Source organism: Nerophis lumbriciformis, linkage group LG06 (genome assembly GCF_033978685.3).
Source record: "Nerophis lumbriciformis linkage group LG06, RoL_Nlum_v2.1, whole genome shotgun sequence".
In the NCBI taxonomy this organism is placed as follows: Eukaryota; Metazoa; Chordata; class Actinopteri; order Syngnathiformes; family Syngnathidae; genus Nerophis; species Nerophis lumbriciformis.
In genome coordinates, this window is record NC_084553.2 from 12,541,354 (window position 1) to 12,558,961 (window position 17,608).

At 44.0% G+C, this 17,608-nt stretch overlaps 2 protein-coding genes across 3 annotated transcripts in view; one reads left to right on the plus strand and one right to left on the minus strand.

Moving 5' to 3' along the window:
• The window catches only part of LOC133608468 (lymphocyte function-associated antigen 3-like), a 48,620-nt gene extending 36,163 nt beyond the window's left edge, over positions 1–12,457 (plus strand). The window contains exon 6 of the mRNA XM_072913399.1: positions 11,328–12,457. Within this exon, the coding sequence (XP_072769500.1) occupies positions 11,328–11,653 (326 nt within the window). The 3' untranslated portion in view covers positions 11,654–12,457. The remainder of the gene's footprint in view (positions 1–11,327) is intronic.
• Positions 12,458–14,072: 1,615 nt separating this feature from the next.
• Positions 14,073–17,608, minus strand: part of LOC133608469 (AP-2 complex subunit alpha-2-like) — a 38,577-nt gene continuing 35,041 nt past the window's right edge. For both annotated transcript variants that reach the window (XM_061963713.2, XM_061963714.2), the window contains 2 exons: positions 14,669–14,803; positions 14,073–14,576 (listed from right to left, as the gene is read on the minus strand). In XM_061963713.2, the coding sequence (XP_061819697.1) occupies positions 14,499–14,576; positions 14,669–14,803 (213 nt within the window). In that variant the 3' untranslated portion in view covers positions 14,073–14,498. The remainder of the gene's footprint in view (positions 14,577–14,668; positions 14,804–17,608) is intronic.

Genomic DNA, 17,608 nt, shown 5'->3' on the forward strand with positions numbered 1-17,608 from the left:
ACCCTTTTTGGAACGGATAATTATTCCCGGATAGGCTTTTGAATATTCTTCATGGAATGACTGCAGTTTTCTTTTCGGTTTAAGACTCATTTGCGATTTTTCTCCGGCTGATTCCATGATCGTTCGCTCGTTTGGAAACAATGGCAATAGGTGCCTCGTGCTTGGCAGCGGTGCTATAAATAGCCTCGCGCATTTAAAAAAAATATTTTTTTTAAATGAATGAAAAACCGTATTTTTTATCACTGCAACCGTAACCCGGAATAGGTTGATGAAAACCGTACTAATTACGGGAAAACCGGAGTAGTTGGCAGGTATGAGATTATGTCAGTGAGCCACAATCTGCCTGGTTTGACATCAATCAATCAATCAATCTTTATTTATATAGCCCTAAATCACAAGTGTCTCAAAGGGCTGCACAAGCCACAACGACATCCTCGGAACAAAGCCCACATAAGGGCAAGGAAAAACTCACCCCAGTGGGACGTCGATGTGAATGACTATGAGAAACCTTGGAGAGGACCGCATATGTGGGTAACCCCCCCCCCTCTAGGGGAGACCGAAAGCAATGGATGTCGAGTGGGTCTGACATAATATTGTGAGAGTCCAGTCCATAGTGGATCCAACATAATAGTAAGAGTCCAGTCCATAGTGGGGCCAGCAGGACACCATCCCGAGCGGAGACGGGTCAGCAGCGCAGAGATGTTCCCAGCCGATGCACAGGCGAGCGGTCCACCCCGGGTCCCGACTCTGGACAGCCAGCACTTCATCCATGGCCACCGGACCTGTGCCCCCCCCCCCCTCCACAAGGAATAGAGGAGCAGAGGAGAAAAGAAAAGAAACGGCAGATCAACTGGTCTAACAGGGGGGCTATTTAAAGGCTAGAGTATACAAATGAGTTTTAAGATGGGACTTAAATGCTTCTATGACCCGCGGGCCGCAAATGGCCCCCGGTCCGTACTTTGGACACCCCTGGCCTACACGAATACAAACATAGAATGATAGTACAAATATAATATGAAAACAATGTCAACTTCCCAAAGTTGGGTTATGGATATTTATTTATGCCCCCCGCCGCCGTCATCCAACAGAATCAAACAAACATGACAAAACCACACAGATTTATCCACATACAGTACTCTGATCAAGGAACCAAATAATGATATTGTTTGAACATTTTGGATTGTTTCTTTTTCAAATGTAATCTCCTTAATACCTAGAGCCAGATGAGGTGGTTCAGGCATCTGGTCAGGATGCCACCCGAACGCCTCCCTAGGGAGGTGTTTCGGGCACGTCCGACCGGTATGAGGCCACGGGGAAGACCCAGGACACGTTGGAAAGACTATCTCTCCCGGCTGGCCTGGGAACGCCTCGGGGTCCCCCAGGAGGAGCTGGACGAAGTGGCTGGGGAGAGGGAAGTCTGGGCTTCCCTGCTTAGGCTGCTGCCCCCGCGACCCGACCTCGGATAAGCGGAAGAGGATGGATGGATGGGATATTTTGTATTGTGTAAGCATACTTGGCTTTGGATGCTACATACAATAAACATAAACATATCTGTCTTGTAATCTTGTTTGATTACAGGTGCTGTGAGAAAAAATGTGGTGACAAGGTCAGCCACGGACGCTGAGGTCACCAAACACGCCATCAGGTGGTTCAACCTGGCGGCGGATCGGGCAACCAGGAGACGAGTCCCGCCTCCACCTCCTCAGGAGGAATAGAAATGTATCAATTAAACAAAATCTTTTATTGAACTTCTTGTCATTCACCAGTTATTCCTTTTCTGATATGTTAGCTGTGCATGGAGCAGCATTTCGTTGAAGTTGTAGCCTAATAGATTAAATATGTATATTTACTATTTATATATATTATATATTTACTTTATAGAGTGAATTGACCATTTTCTGTTTCTGCCATTGACAATATTGTTAGTTTAAAAATACAAGGCAATGCATATGTAAGCCTATATTGCTGTAGTAGCGCCTAGTGAATTTTTTAGTTTCCTATTTTATCCTACAGCAAGAACAGAAGGGATTTTGAAAATGAGATAAACGGGTCCAAAACGGACCCGGGCCAGATGAGCCAGGGTTTTTATGAGTCCGTTGCTGGTCCGCGGCGCACCCGCTGCGGAGGTTAGGTTTTGATCATGGATGCGGAGCAGGTCCAGCTCGGCGCCACGGCGGGTCCGCGCCACGCCTCCGTGGCGGATCCATTCCTGAGAGCAAGTGGACGCCGATACGGGTCCGTTTCGCGGGTCCGTTCCGGAAAGCGCGATACCTCCGCGAGGAATCCGCCGCGGAGTCTTTTTGCTGTGTGGGTTATGTGCGTGATGATTGGGGCAATGATGGAGGCAGAGTCCCTGAGGAATCTGGAGGGGATATTGTCAAGGCCGGTGGCCTTGTTTGGGTGGAGCGCGCTCATTTTTTTAAGCACCTCATCCGCTGAGACCATTTCTAATTTGAAATCATTGTTGGACACTCCTAGCTTTCTGTAGAAGGCTTTAATGTGTTCTACACCAAAGCGACCAGAGTGGTGGGACAGCTTGTTGACAGCTGGTGAAAAAGGCGTTAAGTCTGCTTGCTCCCTGCATTTTGTCTGTAATGAGGGAGTCACCCTCCTTGATGTTGATGTTGGTGAGTCTGGTTTTAAGTCTTTGGCTGCAACGGGGCAGCTTGTTGTTGAGAATTTTCCAGAGTTCACGTGGCTTATTTGTCTATTTTGTCGTTAATGTAATTTTTTTTAAGGATTTAGTCAGGTTAGTTGACTTCCATCCATCCATTTTCTACCACTTATTCCCTTTTGGGGTGGCGGGGGGCGCTGGAGCCTATATTTCTCAATTTATTGCATTGCTTTTTGAGAGTTGAAAGGAGTGATTTGAGGTTGTTATTATTGGGTTGTTTATCTACTTCTGTTTTACACTTTTGGTATTCGGAGTATTTTCTGTCTCTGTCTTTTACGGCAGCTAGTAGGTCCGGATTCATCCATGGTTCAGAGCGGGCTTTGATCCTGACTGTTTTCACGGGAGCCATGTCATTTAGTATCTTTAGGAACGCTGTTTTGAAGCGATCCCAAGTAACATCTACCAGGTTGCTCGCGAGCACAGGGGACCAGTCCCACTCATCTAATTTTAAATTGAAAGTATCACTGGAGTATTTTTTAAGGGATCTGGATTGGGCTGTTACAGTATGTGGCCATTGGCTTTGGGTTTAGCTATTTTGCGGGTGCAGAAGGTTAGATAGTGGTCGCTAAGACCACAGATCATGACCCCACTATTTTTTATTTTAAGCCGGTCTGAAGTGAGAATGAGATCTATGGTTGATTGGGTGGAATCACACACCCTTGTAGGTAGTGTTATTAGCTGGGAAAGACCATGTAGATTACAAAACTTGCTGTAGGGTCTGAAGATAGGCGCATCTCTGCGTTGAATATCTGTGTTCAGATCCCCAGTTATAATTTTCTCCATGTTGTCTGCCCCAGCCAAGCACTCCTCCAAAGCCCAATAGAAATCACTCTGATTAGGGGGTCTGTAAACAGTCCCTATCAGTACCGGCTTAGCGTTTTTAAATTTGACTACCGCCCACACAGATTCAAGGTCATTGTGGTTAAGATCAGTGTGAGTTATGTATTTTATAAGGTGGATTTCATTTTCGCGGGGTTTGGTCCGTTTGAAAACAGGGAAAATGGAAGCGTAAAGGCGCCCCTAAATCCTGTGTATGCCGCGGGTCCAGATGTCGCGTCCTCGACCGTCAGGGACCGGGTAGAGGCCGCGTGGACCCTCGCCACACCGTCTCCACTGCAGACCGGGGTGTCGATGTCGACAGTCAACTCGTTGCTGTTCGTCGCTGTGCTGTTCGCCGCCGGGTCGCAGCCTTCACCAATGTCTGGGTCGTCCACCGCCACCGCCACCGCCGCCGAGCCGCCGACCGTGTCGATGAACGGGGCGAAGTCCTCCGTCGAGCCGCCGATCGCTGGAGCACAGGTGAGCTTGAGTTGAGATGAGCCGATAGGAGGTCCCGCAGCTAAGTTAGCTTCAATGGCGTCGCTAGCAGTAGCAGTTGGGGGGTTGGTTGGTGGTAGCGGGGGTGTATATTGTAGCGTCCCGGAAGAGTTAGTACTGCAAAGGGTTCTGGGTATTTGTTCAGTTGTGTTTATGTTGTGTTACGGTGCGGATGTTCTCCCAAAATGTGTTTGTTATTCTTGTTTGGTGTGGATTCACAGTGTGGCGTATATTTCTAACAGAGTTAAAGTTGTTTAGACAAGTACCCTCAGTGCAACCTGTATCGCTGTTGATTAAGTGTGCGTTTGCATTCACGTGTGTGTGCCTTCAGAAGCCGCACATGTCTTGAATCTGGGCCGGCACGTTGTCAGAATGGATGAAAAGCGGACGTTTTAAGGCAATGCCTTTAAGGCACGCCCCCAAGACTGTGGTCCGGGTTGACTACAAGATATAATGACTGATGAACACCTTCGTTCGATAATGAAGGTTGCCTCAGCTCAAAGCCTGAGCCCCGACATTAATGAACTAGCATCCAAGAAAAGATGGCAGGTATCTGGCTTGGGCACATCAGATTAGATCAGTGTGTTGCAAAAAGAGCAGTTTAAAGTCCTGAATAGTTGGTTTATTCATTGTTATTTTATTTTCAAATTTATTAGCCTGTGGAAAAAGTTAATGTTGATATTCACCGCGGGGGGGCGTGGTTGGGGCGGGGGCGTGGTTAGGGGCGTGTTTAACAGGGGAGGAGTATATTTACAGCTAGAATTCACCAAGTCAAGTATTTCATATATATATATATATATATATATATATATATATATATATATTTATATATATATATATATATATATATATATATATATATATATATATATATATATATTTATATGTGTATATATATATATATATATATATATAAGAAATACTTGACTTTCAGTGAATTCTAGCTATATATGTATATATTTATTTTATTATATATATATATATATATATATATATATATATATATATATATATATATATGTATATATAACTAAAAGAAATACTTGAATTTCAGTGTTCATTTATTTACACATATACACACACATAACACTCATCTACTCATTGTTGAGTTAAGGGTTGAATTGTCCATCCTTGTTCTATTCTCTGTCACTATTTTTCTAACCATGCTGAACACCCTCTCTGATGATGCATTGATGTGTGGCACGCACAAAAGTGCTTTCATCAAATGTATTAGAGTCTGGAATCTTCCATCTCTCCCTAGCATGGCCCAAAACCGGTCAATCTTTGCTTCCTGAGGAAGATCTTCAGTGCCAAGCACTTGGTAGTCCACTACTTCTTCCCGGAGGCTATCCAGGTCCAATCGCAGCTGCGGCTTGGAATTTACAAGCTGTTATGAGAGTAGCGTATGTGTGTGTGTGTGTGGCCCTTTAATAGGTGAGCATGTGAGGTGAGTGACGTCAGTGAGTGTGTGGGCGAGAGAAGAGAGGGAGCGGTAGCGTGAGTGCGGGCGGGACTAGTTTGTTTTGTGTTGGATTGGCTGTGTGCAAGCAATCAATAAAGCAAGATTTGCAACTAATTACCGGACTCAGACAGGAAAGGTGCAACAAAGCGTATTTCTTCATCTTACTCGTCGTCGGCGTCGCCATGGCTGTATCTTCCTCGTTCTTCTGCTTCGTCTCCTTGTTGTGTGCGCAGTTGTGCACTGCACTCTCTAAAAGCTGTATATGTTATTGATGTTAAAGATGGCAGTATTGTCCTGTTTAAGAGTGTCACAACATTGCTGTTTACGGCAGACAAACTGCTTTACGGTAGACAAAAACATGACTGCTGTTGTTGTGTGTTGTTACCGCGCTGGGAGGACGTTAATGAAACTGCCTAACAATAAACCCACATAAAAAACCAAGAACTCGCCCTCGATCATTCTACAGTTATAATGTGTTTGGGCAAGCACACTGTTTATATCGTGGGAAAGCGGACTCAGGTCCGCATGGAGCTGGAGGGGGCGTGGCCTCCAGCTCCGCCTGAATTTCGGGAGATTTTCGGGAGAAAATTTGTCCCGGGAGGTTTTCGGGAGAGGGGCTGAATTTCGGGAGTCTCCCGGAAAATCCAGGAGGGTTGGAAAGTATGCCAAATACCACAAACGCTGCAGAAGCTACTGTAGTATTTCTCGTGTTAAAAGGGCTCGAAAGCATGAGTATCATGCTGTCCCCTCCTTATTAAGTCCTAAAAAGCTTCGATCAAGTCATCCCCAAACCAGTGGTATTCATTGTGTGATATGTGAAGGGGAGGATACGAGAGATCTGCACAGGGCATTAACAAATAATGTTGATTCCAAAATGAAAAGCTGTGTAGCTAGAGGCCATGATTCCAACCAGATTGATCAAGATGAGGCACTTCTGTTGACACGGACACAAATTTGATGGCCCCTTACCTTCCAACTGTCTTACGGTATCTGTTCCTGAACCTTTAAGAGTATTCAATGACATTGTCCTTCAAGGACCAGGACTCCTCAAAGCCTATGAGGATAATACAGAAGGGCACTGCTGCAGGCCAGTTTTTATTGGAGTCAGGCAACCTCCGTCAAACTGTCAGGTTCAAACACTGATGACCTCTATTAATCAGTCAAGAAGCAAGGAACAGAGGTGTGGACTCGAGTCACATGACTTGGACTCGAGTCAGACTCGAGTCATGAATTTGATGACTTTAGACTGGACTTGACAAAATGTAAAAAGACTTGCAACTCGACTTAGACTTTAACATCAATGACTTGTGACTTCACTTGGACTTGAGCCTTTTGAATTGACATGACTTGACATGACTTGCTACTTTCCCCAAAACCCAAAGATGAAAAAGTTATTCGGGAGCGCTCCGTATTTTTCATTGTGTACTTGTCTATCAGCGTTGCGTGTGTCAGCTGGTGTGGTCTCAGTACAACAGCCAATCAAATTAGATCTACTTTGTTTTCATCACACAGCATTCATCCAATCAAATTGCAGGACAACCAACGAAGAAGACATGTCCAAACCACACGCCAGTGAACAAAAAATGATACCTAAAATAATTTTGTTTGGGTATAAAAATTACGAGGTGGTCAACACAAAACGGTTTGCAGTATGCAACACATGCGGTTCGAAAATTACTGATGGAGAGGCAACAACTTCCAACTTCGTCCGGCATTTGAAGTTGCACAAAGAACGGTAAGTTTTGAATGTAAGATAACGTTTATTGGCTAAGTAACGCGACTTTTATTTGCTGTGTAGTTAAATCAGTGAGGCTGTAAACTCACTGCTAACGTTATAACGTTATTGCAAACACGGGAATCTGTTGCAGTTCACTACCTTATTCATACTTTTTGTTCAGTGATTTTTTTTAAGCAGGGTTACGTTAGTCAATACATCACACGTAACGTTAGACGGCGGTCAGCAGCACCGCGTATTTTAGCCACCTAAAAAAAGACAAAAATAGTCAAATAAAGGTCAGTTAAAATGTATACTATATTATGAATATGTGTACCGTTTTAGCTAGCTTTCTGACATACTGTTGGTTGTTTACCTCAGTGGTCCCCAACCACCGGTCTGTGGCCCGGTACTGGTCCGTGGATCGATTGGTATCGGGCCGCACAAGAAATAATTTTTTTTTTTTTCTCTTTTTTTAAATTAAATCAACATAAAAAACACAAGATACACTTACAAGTAGTGCACCAACCCAAAACAACTCTCTCCCCCCTTTTGTTCTGGGCATTGAACATGAAGACTCTTCCTTCACTGTTCCGAGTGGCCATGAGAGTCTTGGCAGTGCCTGCCTCCAGTGCTCCAGTGGAGCGAGTTTTCAGCCATGGTGGCATCATACTACGCCCCCATCGTGCACAAATGACTGACAGACTCTTGGCTAATTTGGTCTTTTGCAAATGCAATGCAGCATAGGGCCCTGACATATAAAAAGTACAACTTTTTTGTTATGTTCACGTATATGTCATGTTTTTTCAATGTTAACACTTTTGTACAAATAAGTACATTTGCACTTTATTTTTCAATGTGTTTGTTCTGTAAAGGAATGAGTTAATGTTTAAAATGACTGGTTAATAGTGCTATTATAAAGTGCAATGTCAGCACAATTTTCTTTCCTGCAATTTAAAATGCACTTGTTTTAATTAATAAATACAGCGTTTGAAAAGCATACACAATCTGTGTTAATATATTAGTCTGTGGTTAAAAGGACAAAATGCAGGACTTAGGACTTGACTTGAGACTTTCCAGTCTTGACTTTGGACTTGACTCGGGGCTTGCCTGTCTTGACTCGGGACTTGACTCGGACTTGAGGGCAAAGACTTGAGACTTACTTGTGACTTGCAAAACAATGACTTGGTCCCACCTCTGGCAAGGAATCATGCAGAGACAGAGTTCAATTTAGCTCATGAGGAGAACGCATGGAGCTGCACACTTAGTCACAGTCTCGCCCTATGCTCTAAGGCAGTGGTTCTCAACCTTTTTTCAGTGATGTACCCCCTGTGAACATTTTTTTAATTCAAGTACCCCCTAATCAGAGCAAAGCATTTTGGGTTGAAAAAAAGAGATAAAGAAGTAAAATACAGCACTATGTCATCAGTTTCTGATTTATTAATTTGTATAACAGTGCAAAATATTGCTCATTTGTAGTGGTCTTTCTTGAACTATTTGGAAAAAAAGATATAAAAATAACTAAAAACTTGTTGAAAAATAAACGAGTGATTCAATTATAAATAAAGATTTCTACACATAGAAGTAATCATCAACTTAAAGTTCCCTCTTTGGGGATTGTAATAGAGATCCATCTGGATTCATGAACTTAATTCTAAACATTTCTTCACAAAAAAGAAATCTTTAACATCAATATTTATGGAACATGTCCACAAAAAATCTAGCTGTCAACACTGAATATCGCATTTCTTTTCACAGTTCTTTTTGACAGACATTTTAGTGAGAAACCCAAGCTTGTGCTTCACTGAGTTTATGAACTTACATTCATAATTTGTTGAAGTATTATTCAATAAATATATTTATAAAGGATTTTTTAATTGTTGCTATTTTTAGAATATTTAAAAAAAATCTCACGTACCCCTTGGCATACCTTCAAGTACCCCCAGGGGTACGCGTACCCCCATTTGAGAACCACTGCTCTAAGGTACAGCTCCCGCGTCCCTCTATTTATCCAGGAGTTCCACAGTCAACATCACTGAGGCCGCCTCTAAAAGGAGCGGTCACACATATCATGCAAAGAAGTCCAGTACGCACAATACGTGACGGAATGTGCTGGGGCCTTGTGATTTCGCCTTGTCTCGGCTTCGTCTGCGTGCTGTCGTCTTATCTTCGTTGAGGTCCTTGAAGTCCTTGGCTGTTAACGGGCTAAAACAACGATAACATCTGCGGCTGAGGCCACCCCTCAGACAAGAAGTTTTGTCCTTGCACAGATAGGAAAAATACAGCTTGAGCACAATAGCTAATAACCATAGCAACGGACTTTAAGCATACTAAAGTTGTGTGATAATATATATACATGATTATTCTAACACAAACTGAATATTCCCAATTTTGGAACGTGGGGACGGAACAGCTCGACAACAAAGACTTGGGAACCATACTGGACCCAAATGCCAGTACAGCCTGTGCCATCCTTCTTCGCTGCAGGTGCAAGAAGTCTTGTAGCGGGCGCTGCAAGTGCTTTAAATCTGGGGTCTGTTGCACCTCATTGTGTGGATGTGAGGGTGCATGCACCAACGATGAGGGTCCAGCACACTAACCTGGATACGCACAGTTGGTGCAGCTTTTGTCAAGTAATTGTGGAACAAAAACAACAACCCCCCCAAAAAAAATTAAAAATAAATAAAAAAATTAAAAAGGGAGAGAAGAAGACAGCCTCCATGTGGCATCCCCCGCAAGTAACCAAAGAGTGTTTGCCCTTTAAGTAAAACCAATGTCTTCAAAATGTCACAACCACAGCAGTGTGTTTTGTTTATAAAAAGGGTCTTAATGGTGCACCACTACAGCTGAATACTTTCTATCTGTTTATGTCCCTTTCACAGTTTCTACACAGGATGTGAAATATGTCCTGAAGGGTCAGGACATACACTTGATGCCATCCATCTCTGAACGACCTATTAAATTTATCTGGCTACATAATGAAAATGATGTGGTATTCTTTACTGGCACGGAGGACTATGTGCCGCCTTCATACAAGAACAGAATCACTCTGGACCGGGTCTCTGCAGAACTCACCATCAAAAACGCCACATATGAAGACAGTGGAGTCTATCTTCTTGAAATGAACATAAACAGCGAGCAGGATACTTTCCTGTGTACAATTGAAGTTATAGGTAAGTTTACATTTCCATTCATGAACATTTCAACACAAATATTGAACACTATAAATATTAACTTGTCTAATCTAGGTTCATTAACAATAGTGTTGATTGTGTTACATTTGAGCTCAAATGTGAACACGACTCAACACTACATGAATCTTCACCCCAAAAACAAAAAAAACATCTGACCTCATGTTGACCATCCTTCTGTTTTCTTACAGACAAAGTATCCAAACCCAACATATCCTGTGAGATGAGCGACACAAAGCAGGCGACACTTGTGTGCTCAACAGAGTCCAAACATCCTCATTTATTAAAGTTTAAGTGGAGCTCAGCAGGAAAGGAGCAGACTGGACCAAATTTAACAATAACTTTCAGGAATGAAGATGATGATCAAGTTTATCGTTGTGATGTCAGCAACCCTCTGACCAATGAAAAGGCTTCATTCACCGCTAAGGACTGCTTCCTGGGTACTTATAATCAATAATGATGGCTATGAAATGTTGGTTGTACATATTGAAATCTTATTTTGGATAGAATGTACTTTGAAAAGTTGATTTGAGTTCGACTTTTGTTTTTCTGTGCAGGTAAAAGATCAGATGCTCATCTGATTTTCATGTTAGTCTGTATCTTCACTCTGGTCATCATCGTGTGTTGTGTTTTATACATAACACGTCAACATCTAAAAGGTACAGAAACTCGACATGACAAAAGACAATCAATCAAAGTCATATTAGTTATTTATTTAAATGTAATTAATACCTAGTTGGGATGTTAGTTTCCTTACCTCGCTAAGGTGATTGGAATGTAATTATCTTTGTGTTGTTGTTTCAGTGTGCAAAGAGCGTGATGAAAACACATCCTTCTTAGACAAAGTACTCACTCTTCCCTCCAACTCAGGTAAACTAAGTCATTACACTTATTGTGTTCTGCTTCATGATATTATTTTTCATCCCGTTTCAGAATGTTTTGAATTTTGACCTTTTTTTGGTGTTTTAGGATTGAACGTGTTGACTGAGGATGAGGAGATGGATTCAGAAGGAGCCATGCAACTCACTGTTCCTGTTCATGCACTTCATTCCTCTTCAACAGACATAAACACTATCACTGAACTTTCAGAAACCAGCAATGATCAGCAAGATCATCTGAAAAATTCGCAGGAAAATGTGGAAACAGAAGACTTCCTGAGTGGACGACACTCGGTGATTTGGGAGGACTTAGAAGACGAAGCAACAGTTGGTCAGAAATCAGAAATGTGCATCTCAAAGAGAAGGAAGATTTCAGGGAGAACCACGGTCAGTTTCTTGTACCAAAGGAACTACTAGTTTGAAAAAGGAGTGAAGGAAGCCATCCATGTTAAAAGGCCATTTTGAAACAAAAATGGAGGTTATAGCAACATGATCTGACAAATTCACCAACAACTGGATAAAAAATGTTTTCCCAAGATGTCGCCGCTGTAGTGGCTGCTGGTGGCAGGAGCTCTGTGCTCTTGTGTCATCCTTCTGTGTTCCTGGTGTTTCCCTCGTTTTCATGTGGGTTTTGTTTTTGTCCTTTTGGTTCGGGACCCTTTAGGACTGTGCTACAAGGGGTGCCACTTTCGTGACTTCTGCGGTGCTTTTTTGTGGACTTCTGGATCCGCCTCCCGGGAGCCTTTTGGCCATGGAGACCAGCTGCTGGGTCTCTGCCACACCAGAGTCTGTTTGGAGAGACTGGAGGAGATGCGGATGAAGAGACAGAGCTGCGGAGCTGGCGCTGAGCGCCGGGACGGACGGGCTTCACAGTGTCTTGGCTGAATGAGCAGCCATCAGACACCTCGGTCTCCTTAGACCAGGGGTGGCAACCCGCGGCTCCGGAGCCGCATGCGGCTCTTTGATCACTCTGATGCGGCTCAGCAGCTTGCTTGCTGAACTCCCCAATTTTCCCGTGAGACTTCCGGATTTCAGTGCCTCTCGCAGAAAACTCCCGGGATTACTATTCACCGATTTTCACCCTTACAGCTATAATAAGGGCCTGCCATGATGGTACAACATTTGGCGCCCTCTACAATCTGTATTAACAGCGTGCCAGCCCAACATTTGTGATACAATATACATCTTCTGCTTGAACACGTACGTGACAGCAAGGCATACTTTGTCAACAGCCACACAGGTTACACTGACGGTGACCATATAAAACAACTTTAACACTCTTACTAATAATGCGCCACACTTTGAACCAAAACCAAACAAGAATGACAAACACATTTCAGGAGAATATCTGCACCTAAACACAACATAAACACAACAGAACAAACACCCAGAATCCCATGCAGCCCTGACTCTTCCGGGCTACATTATACACCCCTGCTATCACCAAGCCCCGCCCCCACCCCAACCCTGCTCCCTCACACATCAACCCCCCCCCCCTCTGTGCGTCGGTTGAGGTGGGCGGGGTTTGGTAGCGGGGGGGGGGGTATAATGTATCCCGGAAGAGTTAGGGCTGCATGGGATTCTGGGTATTTGTCCTGTTGTGTTTATGTTGTGTTACGATGCAGATGTTCTCCCGAAATTTGTTTGTCATTCTTGTTTGGTGTGGGTTCACAGTGTGGCGCATTATTAGTAAGAGTGTTAAAGTTTTTTTTTTTTATACCGCCACCGTCAGTGTGACCTGTGTGGTTGTTGACCAAGTATGCCTTGCTGTCACCTACGTGAGCAAGCGGAAGCCCCATACAACGTGTGGCTGTTCAGGCACGCTGGCTGTAGTGGGCGCTAAATGCTGTACCATCACGGCACGCATGACGTTGACAAACGCCATTCATTTAAAACCCGCGTGCCGCACCAGCTTTCAAATTCCACTTAAAGGTGTGGGCAGGGTGTCTGAGACCCCTGATTTATACATAGCACAAAGCAAAACAAAAAAAACTTAGTATGCAGTGTTATTTCATTTAAAATTTCAAAACATTTTTGCGGCTCCCATTGTCTTCTATAATTTGTGAAACTGGTCAAAATGGCTCTTTGACTGGTAAAGGTTGCCGACCCCTGCCTTAGACGCATCCTCGCTCATCCATGCGGACTGGACACTGGCCGAGTTAGTGGGCGGCCGAGTGGCTCTCTTGGTTGCTTTGTTGGGTCTGCTCCTGTCTCTGGCCTTGCTCCCCACCACCCCAGCAGACGATGGCGTGGAATACCGCAGAGGCCACCACAGTGTATATGTTTTTTTCAATTTTATATATATTTTTTTGTAGCTGTATGTAGAAATGGCTGGTTGCATCAGCTATGCTCTTTTAATGCCCTTTGTGTTCTTTGATGTTTCCCCTCTTACACATGCTTATGTGTGCTATGGCTATGCATTTTTTTTTCTTCCTTGGCCTTAGTCTGGACCCCCTCTCCAGGGGCCCAGGCTTAGACTGAATAGTCTACCTGGACATTGGAGTCTGCAATAAAGCTTGATTGATTGATAACGATTTCAAATAAATAGATATGAAACTGTACATATATTATGTAAATATTACGTATATATGTTATATCGCTATATTTAGTCTATTTATACCTGCATTGTCCTTTCCATCCTTACACTTTCAATCATTGTAACTGAGCTACTGTGTGGAATAATTTCCCTTGTGGATCATTAAAGTTTGTCTAAGTCTATGATCAAAAAAGTATGAAGGTACTTGGAGAGCCAAATGTTAGTTTTTTTTAAATATTGAGAACCACTGGTTAAGACCATGCATATTTCAGTAATTGTATAAAATAGACGGACCTGGCCTTGAGAAGGAGACGATTTTATTTTCCAACAGTTGAAAAAATACCTCCTAAGGCAGTGAGGAGCATTTAAGGAGCGAGTGAAGGCAGTGAAAATAGAAATATTTAGTGTGTGCATTCAGGTAGAAGTAGTGAGGCACTGTGCTGCTAGTGTTTCAGTGACACAAAGGCACCAGAGTGAGCTACAGTACAAAGTGTGTGTAGAAGAGCGTAAAGGCGGCACCATGGCAAAGGTCTCCGGCGTGATGTCATACTGCCCTTCAAAAGTGCAAAAAGGTTAAAAAATATATATCACTAGTGTGCTCGGCTTCCAAGAGCGTAGCAGTGGAGGCAGTAAAGCTATGTGCCTAAAGTACATTTCATTTCCGTTGCATTAAAAAAACAAAAGACTTTACACTGTACAAAGAACAGAGAGGAACCACGGAGGCATCTAGAACTGATCTGAGAGCAGATCACAAAGTCTCTGAGACACGGAGTCCCTGCTGGTCCTCAGCGTGAGACGATACATCTGACGGGGACAGAAGCCATGTTGTTACACACTCGACTGGCGTGTGTGTGTGTGTGTGTGTGTGTGTGTGTGTGTGTGTGTGTGTGTTCTACCTGCGCTTGTGCGTTGGGCTCCAGCCTGAGAAGGCATCCCACCTGAGAACATTTAGTGTGGACCACTCCAGCTCCGACAAAGTTTGCAGGGTTAGGATCAACGCCCTCCAGCAAACCCACACCAAAACCTATAATCTAGCAAACATAAATCAGATCAAGTATTAGCAAGCATTAACTATTTGTCATACAAGCATTAAAATATGTTTTGTCATGAGGTTTGGACATCAGGTCGCTGTTTTAAACACTGAAAATCCAAAATCTACAAAAGCTTCACTTCATGTGTGGTGTCTATTTAGATGTCCAAAACCTTGTAATGTGCATTGCTGCCACCTACAGGACCGTAGGAAACATTACAGTCTATATTAGACTTAGACTTCCTTTTTATTGTCATTCAAATTTGAACTTTACAGCACAGATAAGAACGACATTTCGTTACATAAGCTCATGGTAGTGCAGGATAAAAAAGCAATATGGTGCATATATAAATAAATAAATATATATATGTATAAAATAAATAAATATATGTAAATATATATAAATAAATAAATAGATTACTGTACAGATAAATATATTGCACTTTTTCACATGCGTCCATGTTTATGGACGTATGTTATATTATCTTTTTTATTCCAGCGAGTTAATCCATTTTGGGGGGAGTTGAGGGGATAATTTAATTATGATGCGTTCAAGAGTCTTACGGCCTGAGGGAAGAAGCTGCTTCGGAGGCTGCGGAACCTCTTTCTAGAGTCCAGCAGTGAAAACAGTCCTTGGTGGGGGTGGGAGAAGTCTCTGCAGCTTTTCTGAGCCCTGGTCAGGCAGCGGCTTTTTGCGATCTCCTGGATAGGAGGAAGAGGAGTCCTGATGATCTTTTCCGCCGTCCTCACCACTCTCTGCGGAGACTTCCAGTCTGAGGCATTGCAGGCTCCAGTCCAGACAGAGATGCAGTTGGTCAGCAGGCTCTCTATAGTGCCTCTGTAGAATGTGGTGAGAATGGGGGGAGGGAGCTGTGCTCTTTTCATCCGACGCAAAAAGTGCATGCGCTGCTGAGCTCTTTTTACAAGAGCTCCGGTGTGTAGGGACCAGGTTATTTTGTCAGTTATCTGCACCTCCAGGAACTTGGTGCTGCTTACTATCTCCACTGCTGTGCCGTTGATGTAGAGTGGAGCGTGGCTGGACTGGTGCTTTCTGAAGTCAACGATGATCTCCTTGGTCTTGTTGACATTCAGGACCAGGTTGTTGGTTCTGCACCAGTCAACCAGATGTTTCAACTCCTCCCTGTAGTCCATGTCATTGTTGTCACGGATGAGGCCCATTACTGTCGTGTCGTCCGCACACTTCACAATGTGGTTAGTAGTGGACCTGGCGCAGCAGTCATGGGTCATCAACGTGAACAGCAGCGGACTCAGGACGCAGCCGGTGCTCAGGGAGATGGCACTGGAGGTGTTATTGCCCACTCTCACAGATTGGGGTCTGTCTGTGAGGAAGTCAAGCAGCCAGTTGCATAGGGGGGTACTGAATCCAAGGGGGGCCAGTTTGCTCACCAAGTGCTGCGGGATGATGGTGTTGAATGCTGAGCTGAAGTCCAGGAACAACATCCGCACGTGTGTGTCCTTTCCTTCCAGATGTTCTAAGCTCAGGTGGAGTGCAAAGGAGATGGCGTCCTCTGTGGAGCGGTTAGGGCGATAAGCAAACTGGTATGGGTCGAATGTGGGGGGAAGTCTGGAGACAATATATTCCTTTACCAGCCTCTCGAAGCTTTTTTTGGCACTGGCCACAATGATGATTGTGGCCGTCTTAAAACATGATGGTACCAAAGCCTGGGTCAGCGAGATGTTGAAGATGTCTGTGAGAACCCCAGCCAGCTGGTCTGCACATCCCTTAAGCACCTTGCCCGGAATGTCATCAGGTCCCGGTGCTTTCCGGGGGTCACTCTCCTCAGGGTTTTCCGGACATCCGCTATATCCAGGTTGAGCGGCTGCTCATCAGGGCGAGGGATGGATTTTCTCGCCGGAGTGGTGTTAAGTGCCTCAAACCTTGCAAAGTAGTTGTTAAGGTCATCTAGGAAGCTGATGCTGTTGTCACAGGGACAGGGGGCAGCTTTATAGTCCGTGATGACCTGTATGCCCTGCCACATTCGTCTAGTGTTTGTAGGGTTCTCAAAGAAGTCCTGCACTTTCTGACTGTGAGCACGCTTTGCAACCTTAAAGGGGAACATTATCACCAGACCTATGTAAGCGTCAATATATACCTTGATGTTGCAGAAAAAATACCTTTTTTTTTTTTTTAACCGATTTCCGAACTCTAAATGGGTGAATTTTGGCGAATTAAACGCCTTTCTAATATTCGCTCTCGGAGCGATGACGTCACAACGTGACGTCGCATCGGGAAGCAATCCGCCATTTTCTCAAGTCAAATCAGCTCTGTTATTTTCCGTTTTTTCGACTGTTTTCCGTACCTTGGAGACATCATGCCTCGTCGGTGTGTTGTCGGAGGGTGTAACAACACGAACAGGGACGGATTCAAGTTGCACCAGTGGCCCAAAGATGCGAAAGTGGCAAGAAATTGGACGTTTGTTCCGCACACTTTACCGACGAAAGCTATGCTACGACAGAGATGGCAAGAATGTGTGGATATCCTGCGACACTCAAAGCAGATGCATTTCCAACGATAAAGTCAAAGAAATCTGCCGCCAGACCCCCATTGAACCTGCCGGAGTGTGTGCGCAATTCAGGGACAAAAGACCTCGGTAGCACGGCAAGCAATGGCGGCAGTTTGTTCCCGCAGACGAGCGAGCTAAACCCCCTTGGATGTCTTGGCTCACACCCTCCCGAAGATGATCAAGAGAAGAATATCGACCCTAGCTTCCCTGGCCTGCTGACATGAGGGTATGTCTCCAGAATATATTAATTGATGAAAATTGGGCTGTCTGCACTCTCAAAG